Source organism: Pongo abelii, chromosome 21 (genome assembly GCF_028885655.2).
Source record: "Pongo abelii isolate AG06213 chromosome 21, NHGRI_mPonAbe1-v2.0_pri, whole genome shotgun sequence".
NCBI lineage: Eukaryota > Metazoa > Chordata > Mammalia > Primates > Hominidae > Pongo > Pongo abelii.
Genome location: NC_072006.2, coordinates 39,769,106 through 39,793,757, shown reverse-complemented (window position 1 = coordinate 39,793,757; position 24,652 = coordinate 39,769,106). Strand labels below are relative to the sequence as shown.

At 50.2% G+C, this 24,652-nt stretch overlaps 3 protein-coding genes across 40 annotated transcripts in view; 2 read left to right on the top strand and 1 right to left on the bottom strand.

The window, feature by feature from the left end:
- RBM12 (RNA binding motif protein 12) overlaps positions 1 to 4,493 on the top strand; it is a 38,789-nt gene extending 34,296 nt beyond the window's left edge. For 10 of the 18 annotated variants that reach the window (XM_024238479.3, XM_063720408.1, XM_054541426.2 and 7 more), the window contains 4 exons: positions 60 to 111; positions 3,122 to 3,255; positions 3,735 to 3,971; positions 4,157 to 4,493. In XM_024238479.3, coding sequence (XP_024094247.1) covers positions 60 to 111; positions 3,122 to 3,255; positions 3,735 to 3,971; positions 4,157 to 4,297 — 564 coding nt within the window. In that variant the 3' untranslated portion in view covers positions 4,298 to 4,493. The remainder of the gene's footprint in view (positions 1 to 59; positions 112 to 3,121; positions 3,256 to 3,734; positions 3,972 to 4,156) is intronic. The other 8 variants (XM_063720415.1, XM_063720416.1, XM_063720409.1 and 5 more) reach the window with 1 other exon arrangement.
- A 4,965-nt stretch (positions 4,494 to 9,458) lies between these two features.
- SPAG4 (sperm associated antigen 4) lies at positions 9,459 to 14,901 on the bottom strand. 3 transcript variants are annotated; one of them, XM_002830253.5, is made up of 12 exons: positions 14,240 to 14,901; positions 13,305 to 13,409; positions 12,955 to 13,021; positions 12,701 to 12,762; positions 12,408 to 12,451; positions 12,063 to 12,088; positions 11,818 to 11,926; positions 11,540 to 11,615; positions 11,244 to 11,359; positions 10,754 to 10,921; positions 9,738 to 9,827; positions 9,459 to 9,635 (listed from the first exon to the last, which is right to left on the bottom strand). In XM_002830253.5, the coding sequence occupies exons 1-12, from the start codon at positions 14,541 to 14,543 to the stop codon at positions 9,486 to 9,488; spliced, it is 1,317 nt and encodes a 438-aa protein (XP_002830299.1). In that variant the 5' UTR covers positions 14,544 to 14,901; the 3' UTR covers positions 9,459 to 9,485. The 3 variants fall into 3 exon arrangements, with proteins under 3 accessions (XP_002830299.1, XP_009231815.1, XP_054398199.1); XM_009233540.4 differs by having other exon boundaries at positions 14,259 to 14,889; XM_054542224.2 differs by lacking the exons at positions 11,540 to 11,615; positions 11,818 to 11,926; positions 12,063 to 12,088; positions 12,408 to 12,451.
- A 3,426-nt stretch (positions 14,902 to 18,327) lies between these two features.
- Positions 18,328 to 24,652, top strand: part of LOC100938343 (fer-1-like protein 4) — a 53,086-nt gene continuing 46,761 nt past the window's right edge. For 18 of the 19 annotated variants that reach the window (XR_008517139.1, XM_054542214.2, XM_054542216.2 and 15 more), the window contains exons 1-4: positions 18,328 to 22,290; positions 22,576 to 22,631; positions 23,319 to 23,407; positions 23,504 to 23,603. Coding sequence is in view for 18 of the 19 variants with exons in the window: in XM_054542214.2 (XP_054398189.1) it covers positions 22,212 to 22,290; positions 22,576 to 22,631; positions 23,319 to 23,407; positions 23,504 to 23,603 (324 nt within the window). In the remaining variant the exon portion in view is untranslated. Of the gene's footprint in view, positions 22,291 to 22,575; positions 22,632 to 23,318; positions 23,408 to 23,503; positions 23,604 to 24,652 lie in introns of those variants that run through there. The other variant, XM_054542217.2, reaches the window with a different exon arrangement.

The window sequence follows — 24,652 nt, the reverse complement described above, 5'->3', positions numbered from 1 at the left end:
CTTTTTCATTCTTAGCAGAGGTCATGGGGAAAGAACCTCATTTTCATTCTTGTCTCCAGGTCTCCCATGAATTTGCCTTGAATTTCAACCCCAGTAACCCCTACTGTGCAGGTAAGTTTCCCCATCCACCCTGAGGCAGGTCTGTCCACACAAAGAGGGGCAAGCCTGCATGAGTAAAAGGAAGAGTGGGGCAGATACCTGCCTTCATTGTCCAGAGGGTGGATTTTATTTAATTTTAATTTAATTTATTTTTTGAGAAGGAGTCTTGCTCTGTCACCCAGGCTGGAGTGCGGTGGTGCAATCTTGGCTCACTTGCAACCTCTGCCTACTGGGTTCAAGCAATTCTTCTGCCTCAGCCTCCCAAGTAGCTGGGATTACAGGCACTTGCCACCATGCCTGGCTAATTTTTGTATGTTTAGTAGAGATGGGGTTTTGCCATGTTGGCCAGGGTGGTCTCGAACTCCTGACCTCAGGTGATTCACCTGCCTTGGCCTCCCAAAGTGCTGGGATTACAGGTGTTGAGCCACAGTGCCCGGCCCAGAGGGTGGATTTTAGAGCTAGGCCTCTGGAATCAAATCGTCATGCCAAGCCAAGAGTGGTGGCTCATGCCCGTAATCCTAGCACTCAGTTGCGAGGCCAAGGTGGGTGGATCGCTTGAACCCGGGAATTTGAGACTAGCCTGGGAAACATGGCAAAACCCCGTCTCTACTAAAATTACAAAACTTAGCCGGGCATGGTGGCAGGCGCTTGTAGTTCTAGCTACTCAGGAGGCTGAGGTGGGAGGATCACCTGAGCCCAGGAGGTTGAGGCTGTGGTGAGCCATGATCATGATCATGCCACTACACTCCACCCTGGGTGACAGAGTGAGACCCTATCTCAAAAAAAAAATTCATGCCACATGACTTGGGGCAGGTTGCTTAATCTCTGTGTGCTTTGGTTTCATAAGAAGACTAAACATAGGAAATTGAATACTCAAGGAGAGGATACAAGTAAAGCAGTAAGCCTGGTACTTATTAAGTGTTCTCTGAAAAATGGTATCTGTTATGTTATCATTATTATCTTTGCCTAGAAGCTAACAGGTACTTATTTGAGCATCACTGGAAGCCTTGTTTACCTCCTTACAGGGTGCATTTTGCCAGAGTCCACCAAGCCCTTTTGTTTGGGGCCAAACCTTTTGACTCCCCAGTACCCCCAGGTGGGCACAAGCTGAAGTGGAAAATCTGACCTGACCTGATCTGATCTGGGTTTTAAAATTTTAATTTTGTATTTCAACATAAGTTCAGACTTAGAGAAAAGTTGCAAGAATAGTCATAGGAGCTCAGTTCCTTGGAACTCAGGGGTCAGGGCCTGAGTTCACAGGGACTCTTCACCTTTATCCCAATTACCCTAACATAACATTTTACCACATTTGTTTTCTCTTTTCTCATACATGTATACAGTGTATATGTGTGTGTGTGTGTGTGTATGTACACATGTATACATATACACACACATTCACACATTTCAAGGGAAAAAAGATTAAAAATGTATGTGTTTATGTATGTACACACATGTATACGTGTGTTGGAGAATGCTGTAGTGAATAGCCCTGCCTCAGGTTTGCCTCTATGGCCCTGCCAGCTTTGTACCCATCATTATCCACCTGGCTTTTTACCTCTGAATACTTCAGTATCTCCTAAAATCAAAGACTCTTTCTTACATTATCACAGACCAATCCTCAAAATCAGGAAATTAACATCTATGCTATTATCCAACCTATAGCATTTATTCAGATTTTGCCAATTGTCCTAATGTCTTTTACAGCAAAAGAAAATCTCAGATCACACATTGCATTCAGTTAGCACATATCTTTTTATGTGGAAGACTTCTTGCCTTTCATGATATTCACATTTCATGATATAAACAGTATATAGGCCAGATATTTTCTAGAATGTCCCTCAGTTGGGTTTACCTGATAAATCCTCAGGATTAGATTCAGGTTGTACATTTTTGGCAGGAATACTACCAAAGTGATGCTGTATATTCTCAGTGCATCGTATTCAGAGGAACATGATGTTGATTTGTCCTATTACCAGTCATGTTAACTTTGGTCAGTTAGTTAAGGTAGGATCTACCAGGTGTCTCCACTATACAAGTACTATTTTCTCCTTTCTGTTTAGTAAGTATATTTTGGGAAAAGACTATATAAATACCCATCACATATGCATCAACATTCCCCTCTAGTTTTTTTATTTTTTTTATTTTTTATTTTTTGAGATGGAGTCTCGCTCTGTCACCCAGGCTGGAGTGCGGTGGCGCGATCTTGGCTCACTGCAAGCTCCACCTCCCAGGTTCACGCCATTCTCCTGCCTCAGCCTCCCGAGTAGCTGGGACTACAGGCTCCCGCCACCACACCTGGCTAATTTTTTGTATTTTTAGTAGAGAAGGGGTTTCACCGTGTTAGCCAGGATGTTCTCGATCTCCTGACCTCGTGATCCGCCCGCCTCGGCCTCCCAAAGTGCGGGATTACAGGCCTGAGTCACCACACCCGGCCTTAGTTTTTTATTTTTTAAGTGATGGGGGTCTCACTATGTTGCCTAAGCTGGCCTTGAACCCCTGGGTTCAAGCAGTCCTCCCTCCCACCTCAGCCTCGTGAGTAGCTGGGATTACAGGCACATGCCACTGTGCCTGGCTATACTCTCTAGTTTTAACATCCATTGATGATCCTTGCCTGAATCAGTCATTTCTGTGATTGTCAAATGATTGTGTAATTCTTCCTTCTACATTTATTAGGAGATTTCCCTTCTCCCCCAGTAATTAATCCATAGTACGGATCCTTATGTATCAAATGGATCATTATTAAATAGGTTATAATCTGATGCTCAAACTCTCCTGGATTTGTCCAGGAGAATCCCTCTCATCTGGGTGTTAATTCAAGCTGTGATTTAGGGCAAGTCTCCCTCCTCTCTTTGAACCTTAGTTTCCTCATGTGTAGGAGACAGTTAAGTACCCTGGTTTACAAGGGTGAATGAATGAAATGCACCTAGGTTCTGAGATCTCCTGGGCTGGGATGGGGTGATTTCAGGACTGGTGTAGTCCTGAGAGGTCAGGATTTTACGGTATTTCTTGCTCTCCTCTGCAGGCATCCAGGGCATTGTGGATGCCTACCGCCAAGCCCTACCCCAAGTTCGCCTCTATGGCCCCACCAACTTTGCACCCATCATCAACCATGTGGCCAGGTTTGCAGCCCAGGCTGCACATCAAGCGACTGCCTCGGTGAGAGTCGTGGGTGGCAGTGGCAGTGGTGGCAATCAAGGGCTTCCTTGAGGGTTATGGAACAAAGGACTTTTTTTTTTTTTTTTTTTTTTTTTTTGAGATGGACTCTTGCTCTGTCACCCAGGCTGGAGTGCAGTGACACGATCTCAGCTCACTGCAACCTCCACCTCCTGGGTTCGAGTGATTCTCCTGCCTCAGCCTTCCTAGTAGCTTGGATTACAGGCGTGTGCCACCATGCCCAGCTAATTTTTATATTTTTAGTAGAGACGGGTTTCACCATGTTGGCCGGGGTGGTCGCAAACTCCTGACCTCAAGTGATCCGCCTGCCTTGGCATCCCAAAGTGCTGGGATTACAGGTGTGAGCCATTGCACCCGGCCTGTAACAAGGGACTTCTTATGAGTGTGGGGATGTGTGGCTGGGGTGTTTGCAGGGGTTTGGGAGGAGGATCTGCTTCAGGACATGAATGGGTTGTCCCCAGCAATACTTCGTGCTGTTGCTGCTGACTGATGGTGCTGTAACCGATGTGGAAGCCACACGTGAGGCTGTGGTGTGCGCCTCGAACCTGCCCATGTCAGTGATCATTGTGGGTGTGGGTGGTGCTGACTTTGAGGCTATGGAGCAGCTGGACGCTGATGGTGGACCCCTGCATACACGTTCTGGGCAGGCCGCTGCCCGCGACATTGTGCAGTTTGTACCCTACCGCCGGTTCCAGAATGTGAGTGGGTGCAAATTTGATCTGGGAGTTTACCCTTTCACCTTTCCCTGATGTGAGTAGGGTTGAGGCCCAAGGGATGCTCACCTTTTCCTCTAAGTCTGGGGTATGGTTGGGTTCTTGGGTTTGAAATACAGACTTTGGACAGCTGTTCTGGGCCACCACTGACTTTTCCCTTTTCTTGGCAGGCCCCTCGGGAGGCATTGGCACAGACCGTGCTCGCAGAGGTGCCCACACAACTGGTCTCATACTTCAGGGCCCAGGGTTGGGCACCGCTCAAGCCACTTCCACCCTCAGCCAAGGGTCCTGCACAGGCCCCCCAGGCCTAGGTTCTCTTGGAGGCTTGGCAAGTCCTCAATCCTGTGTCCCAGAGGTCCCTCTGGGCCACAACCCAACCCTTCTCACTCTCCTCAGTGCTAGCCCTTTGTATTTTTTGATACTTTTGTACTTGTTTCTGCCTTTGCTGCTCTTGATCCCACCTTTGCTCCTGACAACCCTCATTCAATAAAGACCAGTGAAGACCAATGCTTTGCCACCACTCTCTGTGTGTTTTTAGGTGGGAGGCTGCTATGAGCAATGTTTACATCCCCTCTCCACACCTCAGTTTGTTGACTTAGGGGTTGTTAAGTGAAGGATGCCTCTGGTGTAAAGCCCCACTCAAAGTTGAGTATTTCTGGGCAGATATCTATTCATTCTAGGGACACTGACTCACTGTTTTTGAAAATACAGCCAGGGGTGGTGTCATGTACCTGTAGTCCTCAGCTTGGGAGGCTGAAGTGGGAGGACTGCTTGAGCCCAGGAGTTCCAGAGCAGGTCTGGGCAACATAGCAAGACCCCATTACACACAGAAGAAAAGGAAATACAAAGTTTGAATGTAAGCTAAACACCCAGCCTTCGCCTTCCCTCCCTCAGGGCAGAGCTGGGCTGGGAAAATACAAAGATGGAAAGTGTCAGACCTCATAAAAAGCAGCAAAAGGAGAAGGATGGATGAGTTTTAAGGTGGAGCAAAGGCTATGTTAGACTTCCTGGAGGGGAGGGAGTAGTGGTAATTTTGGTACTAAAGACAGGTGAAAATCCTGAATTTTTTTAACAGCTAATTTTTTCTTAATAGATTAATACATGTATTCATTGTAGAAAAATTCTGGCTGGGCGTGGTGTCTCATGCCTGTAATCCTAGCACTTTGGGAGGCTGAGGAGGGCAGATCATTTGAGGTCAGGAGTTCAAGACCAGCCTGGCCAACATGATGAAACCCCATCTCTACTAAAAATACAGAAATTAGCTTGGTGTGGTGGTAGGCGCCTATAATTCCAACTACTCAGGAGGCTGAGGCAGGAGAATCGCTTGAACCCAGGAAGTGGAGGATGCAGAGAGCCAGTATTGCACCACTGCACCCCAGCCTGAGCTACAGAGTGAGACTCTGTCTCAGAAAAGAAAAAAATTTTAAGTGCAGAAAAAATACCACTCAAACTCCCATGTCCTGATAAAACATATTGGGCACATAACTTTTTGTCTACACATACTGTTTTAGCATGTATTAAAATTTGTTCTTCTAATTTTAAAATATGTGCTTGTTAGTATGAAGCTATTTCAAATATAAATATTGTACAAATAGGCCAGGCGCAGTGGCTCACACCTGTAATCCCAGCACTTTGGGAGGCCGAAGCAGGTGGATCACAAGGTCAGGAGATTGAGACCATCCTGGCTAACACGGTAAAACCCTGTCTCTACTAAAAAATACAAAAAATTAGCCAGGTGTGGTGGCGGGCACCTGTGGTCCCAGCTACTCGGGAGGCTGAGGCAGGAGACTGGCGGGAACCCGGGAGGCGGAGCTTTCAGTGAGCTGAGATGGCGCCACTACACTCCTGCCTGGGCGACAAAGCGAGACTCCCTCTAAAAAAACACAAAAAACAAAAACAAAAAACACATTGTACAAATAGTGGAGTAGGTATGGGCCCCTGTTTTTCCTAGATCTGAAAAATAGATTTTCATCAATGGGCTATTTATACATACTTGGACCTTTTTATTTAATACATTTTGGTGTCTCACCTATCAGAACCTATTGCTTCATTGCTTTTTTTTTTTTTTTTTTTTTTTTGAGATGTAGTCTCTCTGTATTGCCCAGGCTGGAGTGCAATGGTGCGATCTCAGCTCACTGCAACTTCTGCCTTCTGGGTTCAAGCGATTCTCCTGCTTCCGCCTCCCAAGTAACTGGGACTACAGGCACGCACCACCATGCCTGGCTAATGGGGTTTCACTATGTTGGCTGGTCTTGAACTCAAGACCTCAGGTGATCTGCCTACCTTGGCCTCCCAAAGTGCTGGGATTACAGGCATAAGCCACTGCACCTGGACATCTTTTTTTTTTTTTTTTTTGGTAGGAGTGTACCTTATTTAGCTTATCTCTTATTTATGGAGATTTGAGTCCTAGTTTCTTTCAATGCTGTAATGAACATCCTTGTACATATATGTCTGTGCACTTAACTGGAATGTTTCTGAAGAAACATTTGTTCTTAAAAGTGGAAATGCTATATCAAAGGTTATATTTAAAATTTTAATAGATATTGCAAATTATCCTTCATAACAAAAATTATGGTCAAACCCCTTTTGTTAATCTGACAGGTAAAAAAAAGAAGCAAAAAATCATTTTTAGTTAGAATTTATTTTTTTATTTTATTTATTTTTTTGTGACGGAGTCTCACTCTGTTGCCCAGGCTGGAGTGCAGTGGCACAATCTCAGCTCACTGCAACCTCTGCCTCCCAGGTTCAAGTGATTCTCCTTCCTCAGCCTCCTGAGTAGCTGGGATTACAGGCATGCGCCAGCACGCCCGGCTGGTTTTTGTATTTTTAGTAGAGACGGGGTTTCACCATATTGGTCAGGCTGGTCTCGAACTCCTGACCTCATGATCTGCTCACCTTAGCCTCCCAAAGTGCTGGAATTACAGGCGTGAGCCACCACGCCCAGCTTGAATTTATTTAAATATGAAGGATAGGTATATGGTTATTTGTAAATTATAGTTCTTCTCAATAGCCTATTCATAGTCTGTATGTATGTGTTATAGGTTTTGTTAAGGTTATTAGCCCCTTCATCTCATACATGTTGAAAATATTTCTTCCCAGGTTGTCTTTTTATAGTGTCCTTTGGCATGTAGAATTCTTTTAATATGGACATATTATTTATGCCAGTTTAACTTGCTTTTTAAAAAGTTATCCATATATCATTTATTATTATTACTATTTAGATAGAGTCTTGCTCTGTTGCCCAGGCTAGAGTGCAGTGGTGTGATCTCAGCTCACTGCAACCTCTGCCTCCCAGGTTCAAGCGATTCTCCTGCCTCAGCCTCCCTAGTAGCTGGGATTACAGGCGCGCACCAGTATGCCCAGCTAATTTTTGTATTTTTTTTTTTTTTTGAGATGGAGTCTAGCTCTGTCGCCCAGGCTGGAGTGCAGTGGCGCGATCTCGGCTCACTGCAAGCTCCACCTCCCAGGTTCAAGCAATTCTCTTTCCTCAGCCTCCTGAGTAGCTGGGACTACAGGTGCCTGCCACCACGCCCGGCTAATTTTTTTGTACTTTTTTTAGTAGAGATGGGGTTTCACAATGTTGGCCAGACTGGTCTTGAACTCTAAACCTCAGGTGATCCGCCCACCTTGGCCTCCCAAAGTGCTGGGATTACAGGCGTGAGCCACCATGCCCAGCCTATATATCATTAATTCCTTTCAATGGCTTCAGACATTCTCTTATATTACCATTTCTATTGGCTGTTTATTTTTTATAACAGTTTATCTACTTGGTTACTAAGTTTCCAATTTTCTTTATAAACAATGCTGTTAAATTTCCTTATAAATATTACCTTTGAATACATCTATGTATTCTATGGATACATTCTTAGAAATGGAATTGCTGTGAGTAAAGAGTACAAAAAGTTGTAAGGCTTTTGGTTCCTGTTGTGAAACTGCCCTCCAGAAAAGCTGCATTAGTTCATAATTCTAAACTCAGGCTTTGATAAATAAAAAATAAAAATAGGCCTTGAGAGCACTCAGTGGAGTTTTTTTCATCTTCAAATTATAAAAAAAATTCCCCAGATTATTTATTTATTTATTTATTTATTTTATTTGAGACGGAGTCTCACTCTGTCGCCAGGCTGGAGTGCAGTGGCACGATCTTGGCCCACTGCAACCTCTGCCTCCCGATTCAAGTGATTTCCTGCCTCAGTCTCCCAAGTAACTGGGACTACAGGCACATGCCACAACGCCCAGCTAATTTTTGTATCTTTAGTAGAGATGGGGTTTCACCATGTTGGCCAGGATGGTCTTGAGCTCTTGACCTCATGATCCACCCTCCTCAGCCTCCCAAAGTGCTGAGACTACAGGCATGAGACACCACGCCAGGCCGAATTTCACTTCTTAAAGGTATAAACACTATTAGTAGTCTGTATATTCTTCTAAAGCATGAACACATTGGGAAGGTGTTAATGCCTACATCTTATTTTTTTGTAGGAGCGTACCAGTCTCACTCATGGAGATTTGAATCCCAGTGTTTTTCAAACAATGCTATAATGAACATCTTTGTACACGTATCTTTGTGCACTTAACAGGAATGTTTCTGAAGAATTTGTTCCTAAAAGTGGAAGTGCTAGATCAAAGGGTATATTTAAAATTTTAATAGATATGGCACATTGCCCTCCAAGATGGTGCATGTTGCTTTGCTCATGCTGGTCCTCCTTTCCTACCCCTAGGTAGAACTCATTAATCCTTTGTTGCCTTCTCCTCTGTCTTTTTTCCCTGCAATTCCACTTTTGACCCTTAGAGTGAAGAATTCTTGGATCTGTAAATGCATTGTCCTGTTTTCTGGAGCCTCTTTCCCGTCAGGCTCCTTGAGGGCAGGGACTGGTGAACACTAAATCATCTATGCTGTGCCTCACACAAGAGTTGGGAACTCAGGTCTCAGTAAGACAACCTATGTAGGGGCTACCAGGCCTGCATCAGCTCTGTGACTCAGAAGCTTCCTAGAGGTTGTCAAGTCTCGTTAGCTTTTGAGTGTGTGCCTGCAGAAAGGGGGTAGCTACCCCTCCACCTGTACCTAGCAGGAGTTGGGCACTTTCCCACTGGGGCTGGGAATTGAGCACAAAGGTGGGTTCAGGCTGCCTGCAGCTCTGCAGTTAGAGGACCGCCTCTGGAGGCAGGTGGGCCTGGGTACTGCTCTGGTGCTGCCTTTCACTAGCTGTGTGACATTGAACAAGTTTCCTGACCTGAGCAGCTTCTCTCTCTGGTTGTGAGAATGAAGTTAGGTAATGTGTGTAATGTCCACAGCACTGTTTCTTGTACATGGTAGGCACTCCATAAACAGGAGCTGCTATTACGATCTTGATCTAGACTTCTCCAAGAAAAGAGGATGCATTGGGAAGTCAACCCCACCATACTTAGATTCAATGGCAGGCAGAGCTCTCCCAACAGAGCCCCCCAAAGCACTGATCCAGCATCCTTCAGCAGAACTCAGTTCTACTCCAACAATCAGCATGTTTAATGGGGCCCCCCTGTGGCACTGCCCTCTGCCCCCTCTGAGGTTCGAACACCATGGGCACGGACTCGATACAAGCACGTGAAATGGGGGTGGCCCCAGTTGCTTAGAATCTGGATCTTCACCTTGGGAAAGGCAGCTGGGGGGTCATTCTGGGGAGACAAATGGATCATGCCAAGGGCTGTCCTCCTCCTGGGTCATTCATCCCTCACTGCCCCACTCCCTTGGCACCTTCACCCTAGAGACAAACACACCTGCAGGTGGAAAGTCTGAATCTCCGATTTCTCAACATCGAAGGTGAATTTCCCCAAGGAAACTTCAGTTTCATCATCAACCTGGAGGCCCTGGTGGGTGAAGAGTGAAAGGAGGAACTATGAGGGGGACAGGTGGAGGGGGGAGAAGAAAACTGCTGAGGATCTTCTATGTATTCAATAGCTATATGCATGTTCTCATGTATTTTTTGATGGTCGTATACTGTAATTGAGAATGTGGGCTCTAAGAAACCAGGTTTTATTTATTTATTTGAGACGGTGGCTCTGTCACCCAGGCTGGAGTGCAGTGGTGAGATCTTGGCTCATTGCAAGCTCCGCCTCCCGGGAAGAAACCAGGTTTTAAATTTAATCCTGCCAACTGATAGTTGTGTTACCTTGGACAAATAACGTCCCCTCTCTGAGCATTACTTTCTTCATCTTTAAAAGGGGAGGTAATAACAGTACATTATAGGTTGTTATGTGGGTGCAAAGCAGGCGCGGTGGCTCATGCCTGTAATCCTAGCATTTCAGAAGGCTGAGGAGAGCGGATCACTTGATTGAGGTCAGGAGTTTGAGACCATCCTGGCCAACATGGTGAAACCCCATCTCTACTAAAAATACAAAAATTAGCCGGGCATGGTGGCGCACGCCTGTAATTCCAGCTACTCGGGAGGATGAGGCACAAGAATCACTTGAATCCCAGAGGCTGAGGTTGCAGTGAGCTGAGATCGCACCACTGCACTCCAGCAGCCTGGGTGACAAGAGCGAGACTCTCTCTCAAAAACAACAACAAAATAAGAATGCCTGTAAACTGCTTGGCACGGAGTAAGTGCTTTGCAAGCAATAACTAATATCTGGATATGGTTATGACTATAACCTACAGCAGCTCTGAGAGGCAAATAGTAGTATCTCCATTTTATAGATGAGCAAGCGAAGACTCAGATAATAGCACCAGTTCTCAAGATTGCTTGGGGCTCTCTAGGCAAAATCCCCCACCTCCTGACCTCGTCCGCACTCACAAAGACTGCGAAATCGCGGGGGGCGCTGTTGGCTCCTCCGGTGTGCTCCACGCTGGGCGGTGGATGCTGCAGAGTGATGTCGCTCAGCTGCACTCGGCCCGGCAGTTGGATCACAACCTGGCCTTGGTCGCCTTCAAAAGCCCAGCAATTCCCAGGGAACACGTGGGGCTGCAGGCGGGCGGAGGGACCATCAGAACCGTTGGACAGAACGACTGCTGCCGCTCTCCAGCCCGGGCCTCAGCTCGACCCCATCCATCCGCCTGCCCAGAACTCCACCTCCAGCCCGCCCAGGGCCCAGTCCCCAGCATTGCCAGGTCTATCCTTGGGTTAAACGCCATCCTCGGGCTCGTCCAGAGCCCGACCCAGGCCAAGCCAGGCCCCGCCTAGCGCCACGCCCTCGGCTCAGCCAAGCTCCGCCTGTAGGGCGGGGTTTTGGTGCTTTTCCCAGCGTCCCGCCCCGGGTCCCATCCCGGGATGTTTCCAGACCCACCTCCAGGATAACCGTGGGCGGCCGTGCGTAGTTCCAAAAGCTGAAGCGATTCCAAAAGTAGGCAGTGTTCCTGTCTGCGTAGTCGTGGGATGTCTTCCGCAGGTCGATGGAGGCTCCTGGAACAGTGAGAAGTAACCCTCAGAGGCTCCCAGGCCTTGCCGGGAGTCGGGGCGCGGGGGCGGGGGGTGCTGTCCGAGGCTCTGTCTTCGGCTGGTCAGGTGCATGGGTCTGTCTGTGTCAGTGTCTTGGCCTCTTTCCTGTCTGCGTCTCTGTCTTCCAGTGTCTCCGGGTCTTACCCACAGAGCTCAAAGCATAGTCGGGCTTCCGCACAAAGTCCTCATTCAGCCTCTGGAACACGAGCTTGGCCACTCTCTGCAAGGAGGGAGGGGGAGGCCAGGAGGGGCGAGGCTTGCGGGCTGCTTTTACAGGTGGACGGGACCTCTGGGAGCTGGTTGCTTTGGGATGGACTTCGTGGGCTCCAGGAGAAATCCCGCAGGGCTCTGGGCGGAGCTTAAGTCTCAGGACCCTGAGAGCAGGGATCCATCAGGGGTTTCCAAGGTGGGCCGGGGCTCACCTCGCTGTTGGCTGCCCGAACAGTGGACACCTCCTTGTGGAGTTTATCCAGCTCGGCCTGGAGCTGCTGCAGCTGCTGCCCCTGGGAGCGCACGCGCTCGTGGTACTCACTGGAGGTGGGAGGTGGGCACCGTAGGGTTGGCTCCCTGTCCCCCTGGACACCTCCCAAAGGCCCCCACGCCTTCGAGGTTCTCAAAGAAGCAACTTTGAGCCCCCCAATTTCCCACCCTAGGTGCCCTCTTTCACCTTAGAGTCAGCATTTCCTTAGGTTCCTGTTGGATGAAGGGACAAAACACAGAGCCGCTCAGCTCCGGTCGTCCTTGCTCCTACCTCAGCCTGGAAACGGCCAGGGCTTCCTTTTTGAAGACTGTGTCCCCTTTCCTCGACTCCTCCTTGACCTCCCAGTATCAGAGCCCCCAAGAGACCCTCAAGCACAATCCCTCATAAATCTGTTAATATCCAGCCCTTCTTAAGGATTGTAGCCTCTGGCATTAGCCCCACTCCAGCAGACCAACAGTCCAGGGGATCCCCACAATCTCCAGGTTCACAACCTGCCAGCCCCCCTACCCCAGGACAGTCTCCCCAACTCACATTCTCCAAAGGAGAGACCAGGTACAGAAGCCCCAGCCAGAATGCTGGAGAAAGAGAGGGAGGGGTCTCAGGAGAAGGAAAAGGAAGAGAATGGGTTTCCCCGGCATAGGGGGAGAGTGGAAAGAGGCTTGAGGGGGTTAAGCCTGGGGAGGACCGTGGGAGTCTGAGGGGGAATTAGGGGGTTCTGCAGGGGAATGCCAGGAGCTGCAGGAGCGAGGATGTAGGAGAAAATGTGCTGGGTTTGCCTCCAAAGCACCCAGGGCAGGGGCTCCAGGGAATTCACTGCCCCTCACCTGATAGAAAGAGGCTCAGCAGCGACACAGCCGTGAACAGGAAGCGGATGGAACAGACCTCCCTGGGGAACCGGAGGGAGGCTGAGGCCCCGACCTGCTCAACCCTCCAGTCCCCACCCCAGGGTCCTAGACCCAGCTCCTGCCAACATGACTCAATCAGATCTGAATCGGCTCAAGCGCCAGCAAGGTCCCGGCCCTGCTCCCCACCCCCTCCAAAGAGCGGCCCCTGGGGCGCCAGCGTCCCTCCCTCTGACCTGTACATGCTGACCAGCACGTCTCCTGCCAGGGATAACAACACGCTCAGCCCCTGGAAGAGCAGGCCTGAGGCCAGGACAGAGGGTCAGAGAGAGGCCCACGGCAGGGAGAGGCGGGGGCTCAGCCAGCGTGGTGTCCGGGTTCAGAAGGGGCTTGGGAGGGGCCGGGGTTGGGCCTGGGGCTCAGAAAGAGAGGGGTGGGCTAGGATAATTAGAGGGGGGCTAGGAGAATGAGTTGAGGCTCGGAGAGGAGCTCGATACTCAAACGGGGGCCGGGGGCTCAGAGAGAACTGGAGTTCGGACAGGGGAACCCGAGGGTCAGAGGGGATCGCAGCCGGCCTGGCCCATACTCAGAAAGCTCTTGAACACCCGCGGGGGAGGCATCTCCTGCCTCAGATCCAGGGTCGGGAGAAGGTCGAGCGGCTCCTCAGAGACTACTGGAGACCCAGTTGGTTCTGCGGGAACCCAAGGGCTCCATTGGGGCCTTGCGGACCACAGACCTATTTTCCCCTCGAGACCCGGCCGCAGATTGCTCAGTCCAGAAGCCAGAAAGCTGGGAAGCCTCTCACAGGCTTTGGTCCCACCGCAGCCCTATCCCGGCTCCCGCTCTGCCCTCTGAAGCCCCGCCCCTCAGGGAGGCTCCGTCAAGAGTTGGTCTCCTGGCCGGGCGCGGTGGCTCACGCCTGTAATCCCAGCGATTTGGGAGGCCGAGGCGGGCGGATCACCTGAGGTCGGGAGTTCGAGGCCAGCCTGATTAACACGGAGAAACCCCGTCTCTACTAAAAACATAAAAACTGGCCGGGCATGGTGGCGCACGCCTGTAATCCCAGCTACTCGGGAGGCTGAGGCGGGAGAATCGTTTGAACCCGGGAGGCGGAGGTTAAGGTGAGCCGAGATCATGCCATTGTATGGCATGGGCAACAAGAGCGAAACTCCGTGCAAAAAAAAAAAAAAAAAAAGAGTTGGTCCCACCCCCAAACGGATGACCCGCCCCCAGCCTTAGATCTTGGTGGAACCCAATTGTCCTGGGAGCCACTCACGCTAACATTGAGGCCGCGCCTCCTCAGTGGCACCCAACCACAAGATTTTCCCCTCCCCTTTCCATAACCGTCCAGGACACCGAGGCTCCGCCCCTTAAGGGATCTCATTTAGCACCATCCCTTCACCCTACAGGACCCACCTTGTAGGAGGTGCCCAGATATCATCTTAGCCCCGTTCCCGCCCAGCACCGCCCTTTAGGCCCCGCCCCCTCCACTGGCTCACCCGGGGTCGACCCCGCCCGCACCCGAGGCCCCGCCCCTCACGGTTGCCGCGCCACAGGCTGTCTGCCAGTTGTGGCTCCGAGGCGCCGGCTTCTGCTGAGAGCTTCCTGCCCATGTGGTTCCTCCGGGCACTCCCGCGCTCAACGCGGGCTCACCGCAGCTCGGGCCCCGGGCTCTTCTGCCCTCGGGCTCCCCAGGCCCCGTCCCCGCTGACCGGAGCCCTTTGCTGTCCTCCGAGGTGATGCTCATTGAGCTGTTCTCGCTGAAAAAGTTGGGCGTGTGCTTGCGCGAGGACGAGGCCGAGCCCGGGCGGGAACTTCGCCGCATCCTGACCCCCTGCTGCCTAGTCACTGACGCTAAAGCCGCCGCCGCGGTCGCCGAGGCCTTAGGGCCTCCTTCAGCCGCTGCGCGCCGCGGGGACCCCACGGACCCTGCGTGAAGTCGGCAGGACCCGCGGTCGCACCTGCCCTCCTGCTGTGTCCCGGCCGGCTGCTGACGTCACAGAGGAGCCTCGGTCTCCGCGGGCTGCCCTGGCCGCGCGTCACGGAGCTGGCCGTGACGTCACCGGGAGCTGTAGCCATGGCAGCCTCTCCTTCTGACTTTGTTGTTGTTTAAGAGACAGGGTCTTTCTCATTGCCCAGGCTAGAATGCAGTGGCCTGATCATAGCTCATAGTAACTTCGAATTCCTGGGCTCAAGCGATCCTCCCGCCTCGGCCTCCCAAAGCGCTGGGAGTACAGGCTTCAGCCACCGCGCCCGGCCTCTTTTAAAGCAAGCGATGATGTCACAGCACTGCCCAGAAAACCCCATCTAAAATGGCACTCAGTCTATAACAGTTTTTTTCTTTTTTTTTTTTTTTGAGATGGAGTCTCACTCTGTTGCCCAGGCTGGAGTGCAATGGCGCGATCTTGGTCCACTGCAACCTCCGCCTCCCGGGTTCAAGCGATTCTCTTGCCTCAGCCTCCTGAGTAGCTGGGATTACAGGCATGCACCACTATGCCTGGCTAATTTTGTATTTTTGGTAGAGACGGGGTTTCTCCATGTTAGTCAGGCTGGTCTTGAACTCCCGATCTCAGGTGATCCACCCGCCCCGGCCTCCTAAAGTGCTGGGATTACAGGCATGAGCCACTGCGCCCAGCATTTTTTTTTTTTTTTTTTTTTTTTTTGAGACAGAGTCCTGCTCTGTCGCCCTGGCTGGAGGGCAGTAGTGCAATCTCGGCTCAGTGCAACCTCCGCCTCCCGGGTTCAAGCGATTCTCCTGCCTCAGCCTCCCGAGTAGCTGGGATTACAGACACCCGCCATCATGCCTGGCTAATTTTTGTATTTTTGTAGAGACGGCGTTTTACCATGTTGGCCAGGCTGGTCTTGAACTCCTGACCTCAGGTTACCCGCCTGCCTGGGGTTCCCAAAGTGCTGGGATTACAGGAGTCAGCCACTGTGCCTGGCCTCTTTTAAAGCAAGTGATGACGTCACAGCACGTCCTAGAAAACCCCATCTAAAATTGCACTTAGTGAATACCAGTTTCTATCCCCTTTCCCTGTTTTGTTTTTCTCCTCAGCACGTGTCACTAACATGCTATATATTTCATTTCTCTCTTTTTTTGAGATGGGGTCTCGCTCTGTTGCCCAGGCTGGAGTGCAGTGGCACGATCTCAGCTCACTGCAACCTCCATCTCCCGGCCTCAAGCAATCCTCCCGCCTCAGCCTCTTGAGTAGCTGGGACTACAGGCTTGTGCCACCACACCCAGCTAATTTTTGTATTTTTTGTAGAGATGGGGTCTCGCTATGTTGCCTAGGCTGGTCTTCAACTCCTGAACTCAAGTGATCCACCCACTTCTGCCTCCCAAAGTGCTGGGATTACAGATGTGAGCCACCATGCCCGGCCCATTTATTTATTTCCTTATTGCCTGCCATGCCCACTAGAACATAAACTTAATCAGGGCACAGATTTTCATTCACTACTGTATCCTCCAGCACCTAGATAAGCCTAGCATGTAGTAGGTGCTCAAATATTTGCAAATAATGAATGTTAAGAAGGAGCAGGGCATCACTTAGGGCACTTCTAAATACTTAGTCCCCTTTGCTCTGCAAGCCCTTCAGCCCCCTCCTCTCATCCTAGACATCAGGTCAGAGAGCTCATTCAGGATCTGTGGGTCCCTCCTCCAGACCCATGTTTCCTAGGGGTCTGTGGGTTGAGAATTCAGCACCCACCAATCATCATACCGACACTCAGGCTGCACACCTGAGCCGTGGAGGAAAGAATGAGGAATCAGATGGTCACAGCCAGAAGACTAGAGGTCCCCAAACTCTTGCTATGTAACAGAATATCAGTGCAGCTTATAGAAATTCAGCTTCCCAGACACACCTTGTGATTCTACTGCAGATACTGCAGAATTTCTGAGTTGGCCCAGGAATGTGCTTTTGTTGTGTTTTTGTTTATTTTTTAGACAGAGTCTTGCTCTGTGGCCAGGCTGGAATACAATGGTACGATCTCGGCTCACTGCAACCTCTGCCTCCTGGGTTCAAGCAATTATCCCGCCTGAGCCTCCAAAATAGCTGGGATTACAGGCATGTGCCACCACTCCTGGCTAACTTTTTTTTTTTTTTTTTTTGGTATTTTTAGTAGAGACGGGGTTGCACTATGTTGGCTAGGGTGGTCTCGAACTCCTGACCTCAGGTGATCTGCCCACCTCGGCCTCCCAAAGTGCTGGGATTACAGGTATGAACCACTGTGCCTGGCTGGAGTGTGCATTTTTAACAACCACATTTGTGATCCTGATTAAAGACCACAATTTGGGGCCAGGCTTGGTGGCTCACGCCTGTAATCCCAGCACTTTGAGAGGTTGAGGTGGGCGAATCACCTGATGTGAGGAGTTTGAGACCAGCCTGGCCAACATGGTGAAACCACGTCTCTACTAAAAATACAAAAATTAGCCGGGCATGGTGGCCCGTGCCTGTAGTCCCAGCTACTTGGGAGGCTGAGGTGGGAGAATCACTCGATCCCAGAAGGCAGAGGTTGCAGTGAGCCAAGATTGTGCCACTGCACTCCAGCCTGAGCCATAGAGTGAGACTCTGTCTCAAAAAAGAAAAAAAAAACAAACCACATTTTGAAAGACAATGCAGTGCGTCATGCACAAGTTGCACAGCTAGGCAAACAGGTCCAGGTAGGGGAATAACACTGCATCACATTAGAATTCCCAAATCCTGCCCTCGAGTGCAGTCCTCTTACTGCCATCTCACAACTTCCTTAGAATGTTAGGAACCGGGGCCGGGCATGATGGCTCACGCCTGTACCCTCAGCACTTTGTGAGACCCAGGCAGTGGATCATTTGAGGTCAAGAGTTCAAGACCAACCTGGCCAATATGGTGAAACCCCGTGTCTACTAAAAATACAAAAATTAGCTGGGTGTGGTGGCGTGTGCCTGTAGTTCCAGCTACTTGGGAGGCTGAGGCAGAATTGCTTGAACCCGGGAGGCGGAGGTCACAGTGAGCTGGGATCACACCACTGCACTCCAGCCTGGGTGACAGAGCAAGACTTCATCTCAAAACAAGAATGTTAGGAACTAGAAGTGGTAGTTTTTGAGGGGTTGAGGCACACGGACAATCTGTTAAGCTGTGTATTAGCCCAGAGGGGAGATGCCCATGCCAGGCTCCAGAGGGATGACATCAATACCTTGCTTCATTAGGTGCCATAGGGCCCACACAAAAGAAGGGAGAGGAAGACGAAGGCACTGCAAACTGCAAATTCTGGTCCATACCACCCCATCTCTGCCTCTGCCATGTTTTCTGTCCGTTAACTCCTTTGGGTCCTTTTAATAGAGGTGAGCCGGGCACAGTGGCTCACGCCTGTAATCCCAGCACTTTGGGAGGCTGAGGTGGGCTCACAAGATCAAGAGTTCAAGAGCAGCCTGACCAACATGGTGAAACCCTGTCTCTGTATTAAAAATACAAAAATTAGCCAAGTGTGGTGGTGCACGCCTGTAATCCCAACTACTGGGGAAGGTGAGTTAGGGAATTGGTTGAACCTGGGAAGCGGATGTTGCAGTGAGCTTAGATCACACCACTGTACTCCAGCCTGGGCAACAGAGTGAGACACTTTTTTTTTTTTTTTTTTTTTTTTTTGAGACGGAGTCTTGCTCTGTCACCCATGCTGGAGTGCAGTGGTGCGATGTTGGCTCTCTGCAAGCTCCGCCTCCCAGGTTCACGCCATTCTCCTGCCTCAGCCTTCCGAGTAGCTGGGATTACAGGTGCCCACCACCACGCCCGGCTAATTTTTTGTATTTTCCGTAGAGATGGGGTTTCACCGTGTTAGCCAGGATGGTCTCGATCTCCTGACCTCTTGATCTGCCTTCCTCGGCCTCCCAAAGTCCTGGGATTACAGGCGTGAGCCACTGTGCCTGGCTGACACTGTCTTTAAAAAAAAAAAAAAAAAAAAAGACTGTGGGGAGAGGAAGCCTTCCCCCAGCATCTGAGGGTTTCAGGTCTAATCTGGGCCTTTTTAAAAAACAGAACAGCCTGTCCCTCTTGTCTGATGTGTTTTAGACCCTCAAACTCATTTGAATACATAACAACTGGCCAGGTGCAGTGGCTCACTTCTGTAATCCCAGCAATTTGGGAGGCCTAGAAGGGCAGATCAGCTGAGGTCAGGAGTTCAAGACCAGCCTGGCCAACATGGTGAAACCCCATCTCTACTAAAAATAAAAACATTAGCCCGGTATGGTGGTGCGCATCTGTTAATCCCAGCTACTCGGGAGGCTGAGGCAGGAGAATCGCTTGAACCCGGGAGGTGGAGGTTGCAGTGAGCCAAGATCACACCACTGCACTCCAGCCTGGGTGACAGAGTGAGACTCCATCTCAAAACAACAATGGAGAAATAGGCAGAACAGGGCTTTCCAACCCAGTACTGAGATGGAAAAGCTGAAGCACAAGAAGGGACCATGACTGGCTCAAGGTCACACAGCAAGACCCAGCTCCTCTGACTGTCTAATCTTATCTGCTGCTGCTGCCGCCACCCAGTACATTCCTTGTGTTCAGGCCAAACTGTACACATTACGTGGCCCAGAACACGTTCAGCATTTCTTCCCACTACCTGGGTTTCTGTCTTTGCTCCTAGCTCCTGTCCTTTGAGCCAGGGGTCCACAACCCCCAAGCCATGGACTGGTACCAGTCCGTGGCCTGTTAGGAACCAGGATGCACAGCAGGAGGTGAGCAGTGGGTAAGGGAGCATCACCACCCGAGCTCTGCCTCCTGTCAGATCAGCGGCAGCATTAGATTCTCACAGAAGCGTGAGCCCTATTGGTAACAGTGCATGTGAGGGATCTAGGTTGTGTGCTCCTTATGAGAATCTAATGCCTAATGATCTGAGTGGAACAGTTTCATCTCCAAACCATCCTCTCCGCCCGCTGCCCCTGCCCCCAACCCTGTCCATGGAAAAAATGTCTTCCACGAAACCGGTCCCTGGTCACTGGTGCCCAAAAAGGTTGGGGACTACTGCTCTAAGCCAATTTTCTTTTCTTTTGAGGTGGAGTCTCACTCTGTTGGCCCAGGCTGGAATGCAATGGCCCGATCTTGCCTCACTGCAACCTCTGCCTCCCGGGTTCAAGTGATTCTCCTGCCCCAGCCTCCTGAGTGGCTGAGATTACAGTGCACACCACCATGCCCGGCTAATTTTTATATTTTTAGTAGAGGCGGGGTTTCACCATGTTGGCCAGGATGTCTTGAACTCTTGGCCTTGTGATCCACCTGCCTTGGCCTCCCAAAGTGCTGGGATTACAGCAGTGAGCCACCATGCCTGGCCGCTTTCTTTTCTTTTAAAAAAAAAATTTTTTTTTTGAGACAGTGTTTTGCTCTGTTAATAGCCTAGGCTGGAGTGGAGTGGCATGATTACAGTTTACTGCAGCCTCAACCTCCTGGGCTGAGCCTAAACCCACTTTTTTTTTTTTTTTTTTTGAGACAGTGTCTCGCTCTGTCGCTCAGGTTGGAGTGCAGTGGCGCAATCTCGGCTCACTGCAAGCTCCGCCTCCCAGAAGCCTAAACCCACTTTAAACATTCCTTTTTTGGGGAAGTGCCTCTGGTCTCCCTCCTCTGAGCTCCTGGGCCCTGACCCTTTCTGCTCTCAGGGTAATTCCAGTCTTTCTAGGCTGTGTTAGTTATTGGAGTCATGAAGCTACTGGAAGACAGACACATGGGATTCTCCTCTCTCTGGCTGCACACCCTGCAGGGTGCCATAGCACAAGTCCTGCAAATAGAAGGTACAGGACATGGTAGATCACGCCTGTAATCCCAGCACTTTGGGAGGCCAAGGGAGGAGGATTGCTAGAGCCCAGGAGACCAGCCTGGGCAACATAGTGAGACCCCACCTCTTAAAAAAACTAGCTGGTGTGATTGCATGAGCCTGCAGACCCAGCTACTAGGGAGACTGAGTCAGGAATATCACTTAAGCCTGGGAAATTGAGGCTGTAGTGAGCTGTAATTGTGCCACTGCACTCCAGCCTGGGTGACAGAACAAGACCCTTTCTGAAAAAAAAAATTATATATATATATAATTAAAAGGCCTGGCTGTGAACTCCAGTGAATACATACTTTCACATATTATGGGTTCAGATTTCAAGATACATTCATGACTTCACTCAGCAAAAGTATTGTACATCTGTTTTAGGGTTATTAACCTAAGTGATGAGCTCTTTGTCCACAGAAGTGTACACATGCCCAACATTTTGCAGAAAATTTCAAAGATTTGCAGCCTCCATGGAGCCATTCTATGGTCCCACTAGGATCCTAGGACCCCAAGTTAAGGACACCTGGCTTCCAGCTGAATGCTTACTATGTTGCAAGCTAGGAACACACGTTTAATCACTTTTTAATTCAATAAATGTGTTGAATGCCTACAGCACTGCTTCTGAGGACTAAGGGATTCATTTATTAGTTCATCCATTTGTTCAGTGTTTTAAGGGTCTACCATGTGCCAAACCCTGATCTGGGCACTGAGAACAGGAAGATGAACAAGAAACAACATGAGGCCAGGCGTGGTGGCTCACGTCTGTAATCCCAGCACTTTGAGAGTCTGAGGTGGGAGGATCACTTGAGGCCAGCAATTTGAGACCAGTTTGAGCAACATGGCAAAACCCCATCACTACAAAAAATACAAAAATTAGCCAGGCCCACTGGCACATGCCTGTAGTTCCAGCTACTTGGGAGGCTGAGCCTGGGAGATTGAGGCTGCAGTGAGCCTTGATTGCACCACTGAACTTCAGCCTAGATAACTGAGTGAGACCCTGCCTAAAAAAAAGGAAAAAGAAAGAAAGAAAGGAAGGTGGCTCCCTCCTGTAATCCCAGCACTTTGAGGGGCTGAGGCAGGCAGATCACCTGAGGTCAGGAGTTCGAGACCAGCCTGGCCAACATGGCAAAACCCTGTCTGTACTAAAAATACAAAAAATTAGCCAGCTGTGGTGGTGGACACCTGTAATTCCAGCTACCCGGGAGGCTGAGACAGGAGAATTGCTTGAACCCGGGAGGCAGAGGTTGCAGTGAGCTGAGATCGTGCCATTGCACTCCAGCCTGGATGACAAAGCAAGACCCCATCTCAAAAAAAAAAAAAACAAAGATAAAAGAAACAAAAAGGCATGAGGTCCATGTCCTTGAGGCCACAATGGCTGGCAGGGAGCAGACTGGGGTCCTGTTCACTCCCCTTGCCTCCCTCCCACCCTATGACAGATCTCACTCCCTGAGGATGCAGGATGGAGGCTGAGGCAGTCCTGCCAGCTTGCAGCTGGTGGAGGCAGGGAGGGCTGAATTGACCTCTAGGACCTTACCCCTATCTCTCGGTCCTCTCCTCCCTCCCCACCCATGACCCCCAGGCCTGCTCCCTGTGTGTTTGACTAAAGGGCAGGGATTGCTAAACCTGCTGGGTGAGTCCAGTGAGTCAGAGGCGATTCAGGTGGGCGGGCTGGTGGGCAGAAGGGCAGACGGGCAGAGGAAGTGCCACTGCCACTGGGACCATGGCTCTGACGGTATGCGTGCAACGACTAACAGGGCTGACCGGCACCCACGACCGACAAGTGAAGCTCACCTTTCGAGGTGAGGCTTGCAGGGACGCCCTAAGGATATTTGAAATGGGGGGCTCTGGATCCTCCATTCCCTGGGCCCTTGACCCAATGCCTTCCCATCTCTACAGCCCATCTCTTTTCTCCACCCACACTGGTATCTCCAACCCTCTGCCTCTTTCCTTCCCATTGTCTACCTTTCTTTAAGGGTGAATCCAGGAGGGACTTGACACTGGGCCAAGCAAGGGTGGGGGAAGCAAATTATTTTTTTGTGTGTGGGGGGAGGGGCTGATATATGACTAGTTTCAATTCTGAGCAGGCTTTACCCAGAAAACAAGAAAAATTCACTGTGGTCAAGAAGCAGATATCGGTGAGGTCAGTACAGTTGGTTCCTGATCTGTCTCCCATCCAAGGCCAACCTGGTGTTCAGGGGCTCATTCCTGGGTTCGGGGAAGTATAGTCTTGGGAGGTGGGGTCAGTCTGAGGCCTGAAAGATCAGACCCAGACTGGAACAAATTAGTTGCAAGACTGGGGGAATTCATTCTTGATCACTAGTTAGCCCCAGATCAGCCCTCACTCAGATTCAAACCCATGTGCAGGGATCCCTTCCAGGTTTGGGGACATTAGTCCTAAAGTTAGCTCTAAGTCTGGAGGATCGGCTCCTGTCTGAGGGTTAGGAATAGGGTTTTTTTGTTTTTGTTTTTGTTTTTGAGACAGGGCCTCACTCTGTCACTCAGGCTGGAGTACAATGGCACAATCTCAGCTCACTGGAAACTTCACCTCCCAAGTTCAAGCGAGTCTCCTGCCTCAGCCTCCTGAGTAGCTGGGATTACAGACATATACCACCACGCCTGGCTAATTTTTGTATTTTTAGTAGAGAAGGGGTTTTACCATGTTGGTCAGGCTGGTCTTGAACTCCTGATCTCAAGTGATCTGCCTGCCTTGGCCTCCCAAGGTGCTGGGATTACAGGTGTGAGCCACTGCACCCAGCCAAGAATAGGCTTTGGATTGGAGTTTAGGGTCAGCACAGCATGGGTGTCACAAGCTTCCTCCTGTCCCCAGCTGTTCCGATGGCCCCACTATGGGGCTCCACTGGCTGGGGAGTGTCTGTCTGTGCAGGTGGTCAACTGCAGCCGTGTATTCAGCCCTAGGTGAGTAGGCCTGGGGAGACAGGGATGCAGGTCGGGCTGGGGGTGACTTAGAGCCATTCCCCTGGGTCACTCTTTTGCTCTATGCCACTCCCCTAGGCCTCTAGGGACCCTGGTGATCTCCCTGCAGCAGCTACAGAATGCTGGGCATTTGGTGCTACGGGAAGCCCTAGTGGATGAGAATCTTCGAGTGTCCCCGGTGAGCCCCTCCGGCCCTCAGGCTGCCACCCTCAAGTACCTCTAGATAAAGGGTTCCATTTCTCACAGGGGAAAACCTAAGACCCAGAGAGGAGTGGTAACAAGGCCTCCAGCCAGGATTCCTTTCAGCAATCAATTCTTTTGGGAGACAAAGATGAACCTGGCTAGATTTTCCTGGTGTTTCATAGAAGGGTTCATAGCCTAGTAGACATGGACCTGACTTCAAATCTCAGATCTGCCATTTCCCGTCTGGGAACTTGTACAAGTTCTTTAGCATTTGGAAGCTGTTTTCATTTTTGTTTTGTTTTGTTTTGAGATGGAATCTCGCTCTGTCACCCAGGCTGGAATGCAGTGGCGCAATCTCGGCTCACTGCAACCTCCACCTCCCAGGTTTAAGTGATTCTCCTGCCTCAGCCTCCCAAGTAGCTGGGACTACAGGCGCCCGCCACCATGCCCAGCTAATTTTTTTATTTTCAGGAGAGACTGGGTTTCACCATCTTGGCCAGGTTGCTCTCGAACTCCTGACCTTGTGATCCACCTTCCTTGGCCTCCCAAAGTGCTGGGATTACAGGCATGAGCCACCGTGCCTGGCCTGGAAGCTGTTTTCTCATTTACATAATGTGGAGTTTTTTTGTTCAGTCCGTCATCATTTGTTGAGCTCTTATGATAAGCCAAATGCTGAGCTGAGCAATGAGGATTCCATTTGCTTGGATTCCATTGCTCATTGCTGAGCAATGAGCAAAACCAGATAAGGATTCACACCCTTGGAAGGGAGGCAAACATTAAACAAATATTCACACAAGTAAATGTGAAACTGGAACTGGTAGGTGTTAGAAGCAAGCTGGTAGGGGCTGGCAGAGGGTACAACAGGGGAGTATGATCTACTTGGGGGCCAGAGACGGTTCCCTGAGGAAATAGTACCTGAACTTAGACTTGAAGGATAATAGATGTTAACTGGGAGGAGAGAATGTTCCAGGCAGAAGAAAAGGCATATGCAAAAGCCCAGCGCCTTGAAGGAGCACAGCTGGGGTGCCTGGAGTGAGATGGAGC

Excerpts from the sequence above, each read along its gene's own strand:
- SPAG4 (XM_002830253.5), bottom strand. The coding sequence starts at position 14,543 with ATGCGGCGAAGTTCCCGCCCGGGCTCGGCCTCGTCCTCGCGCAAGCAC. Across the intron at positions 13,410-14,239 it reads CGTGAGGGGCGGGGCCTCGG|AACCAACTGGGTCTCCAGTA; the intron begins GTGCGGGCGGGG and ends GGGTTCCCGCAG. Across the intron at positions 11,616-11,817 it reads TTCGGGCAGCCAACAGCGAG|AGAGTGGCCAAGCTCGTGTT; the intron begins GTGAGCCCCGGC and ends CCCTCCTTGCAG.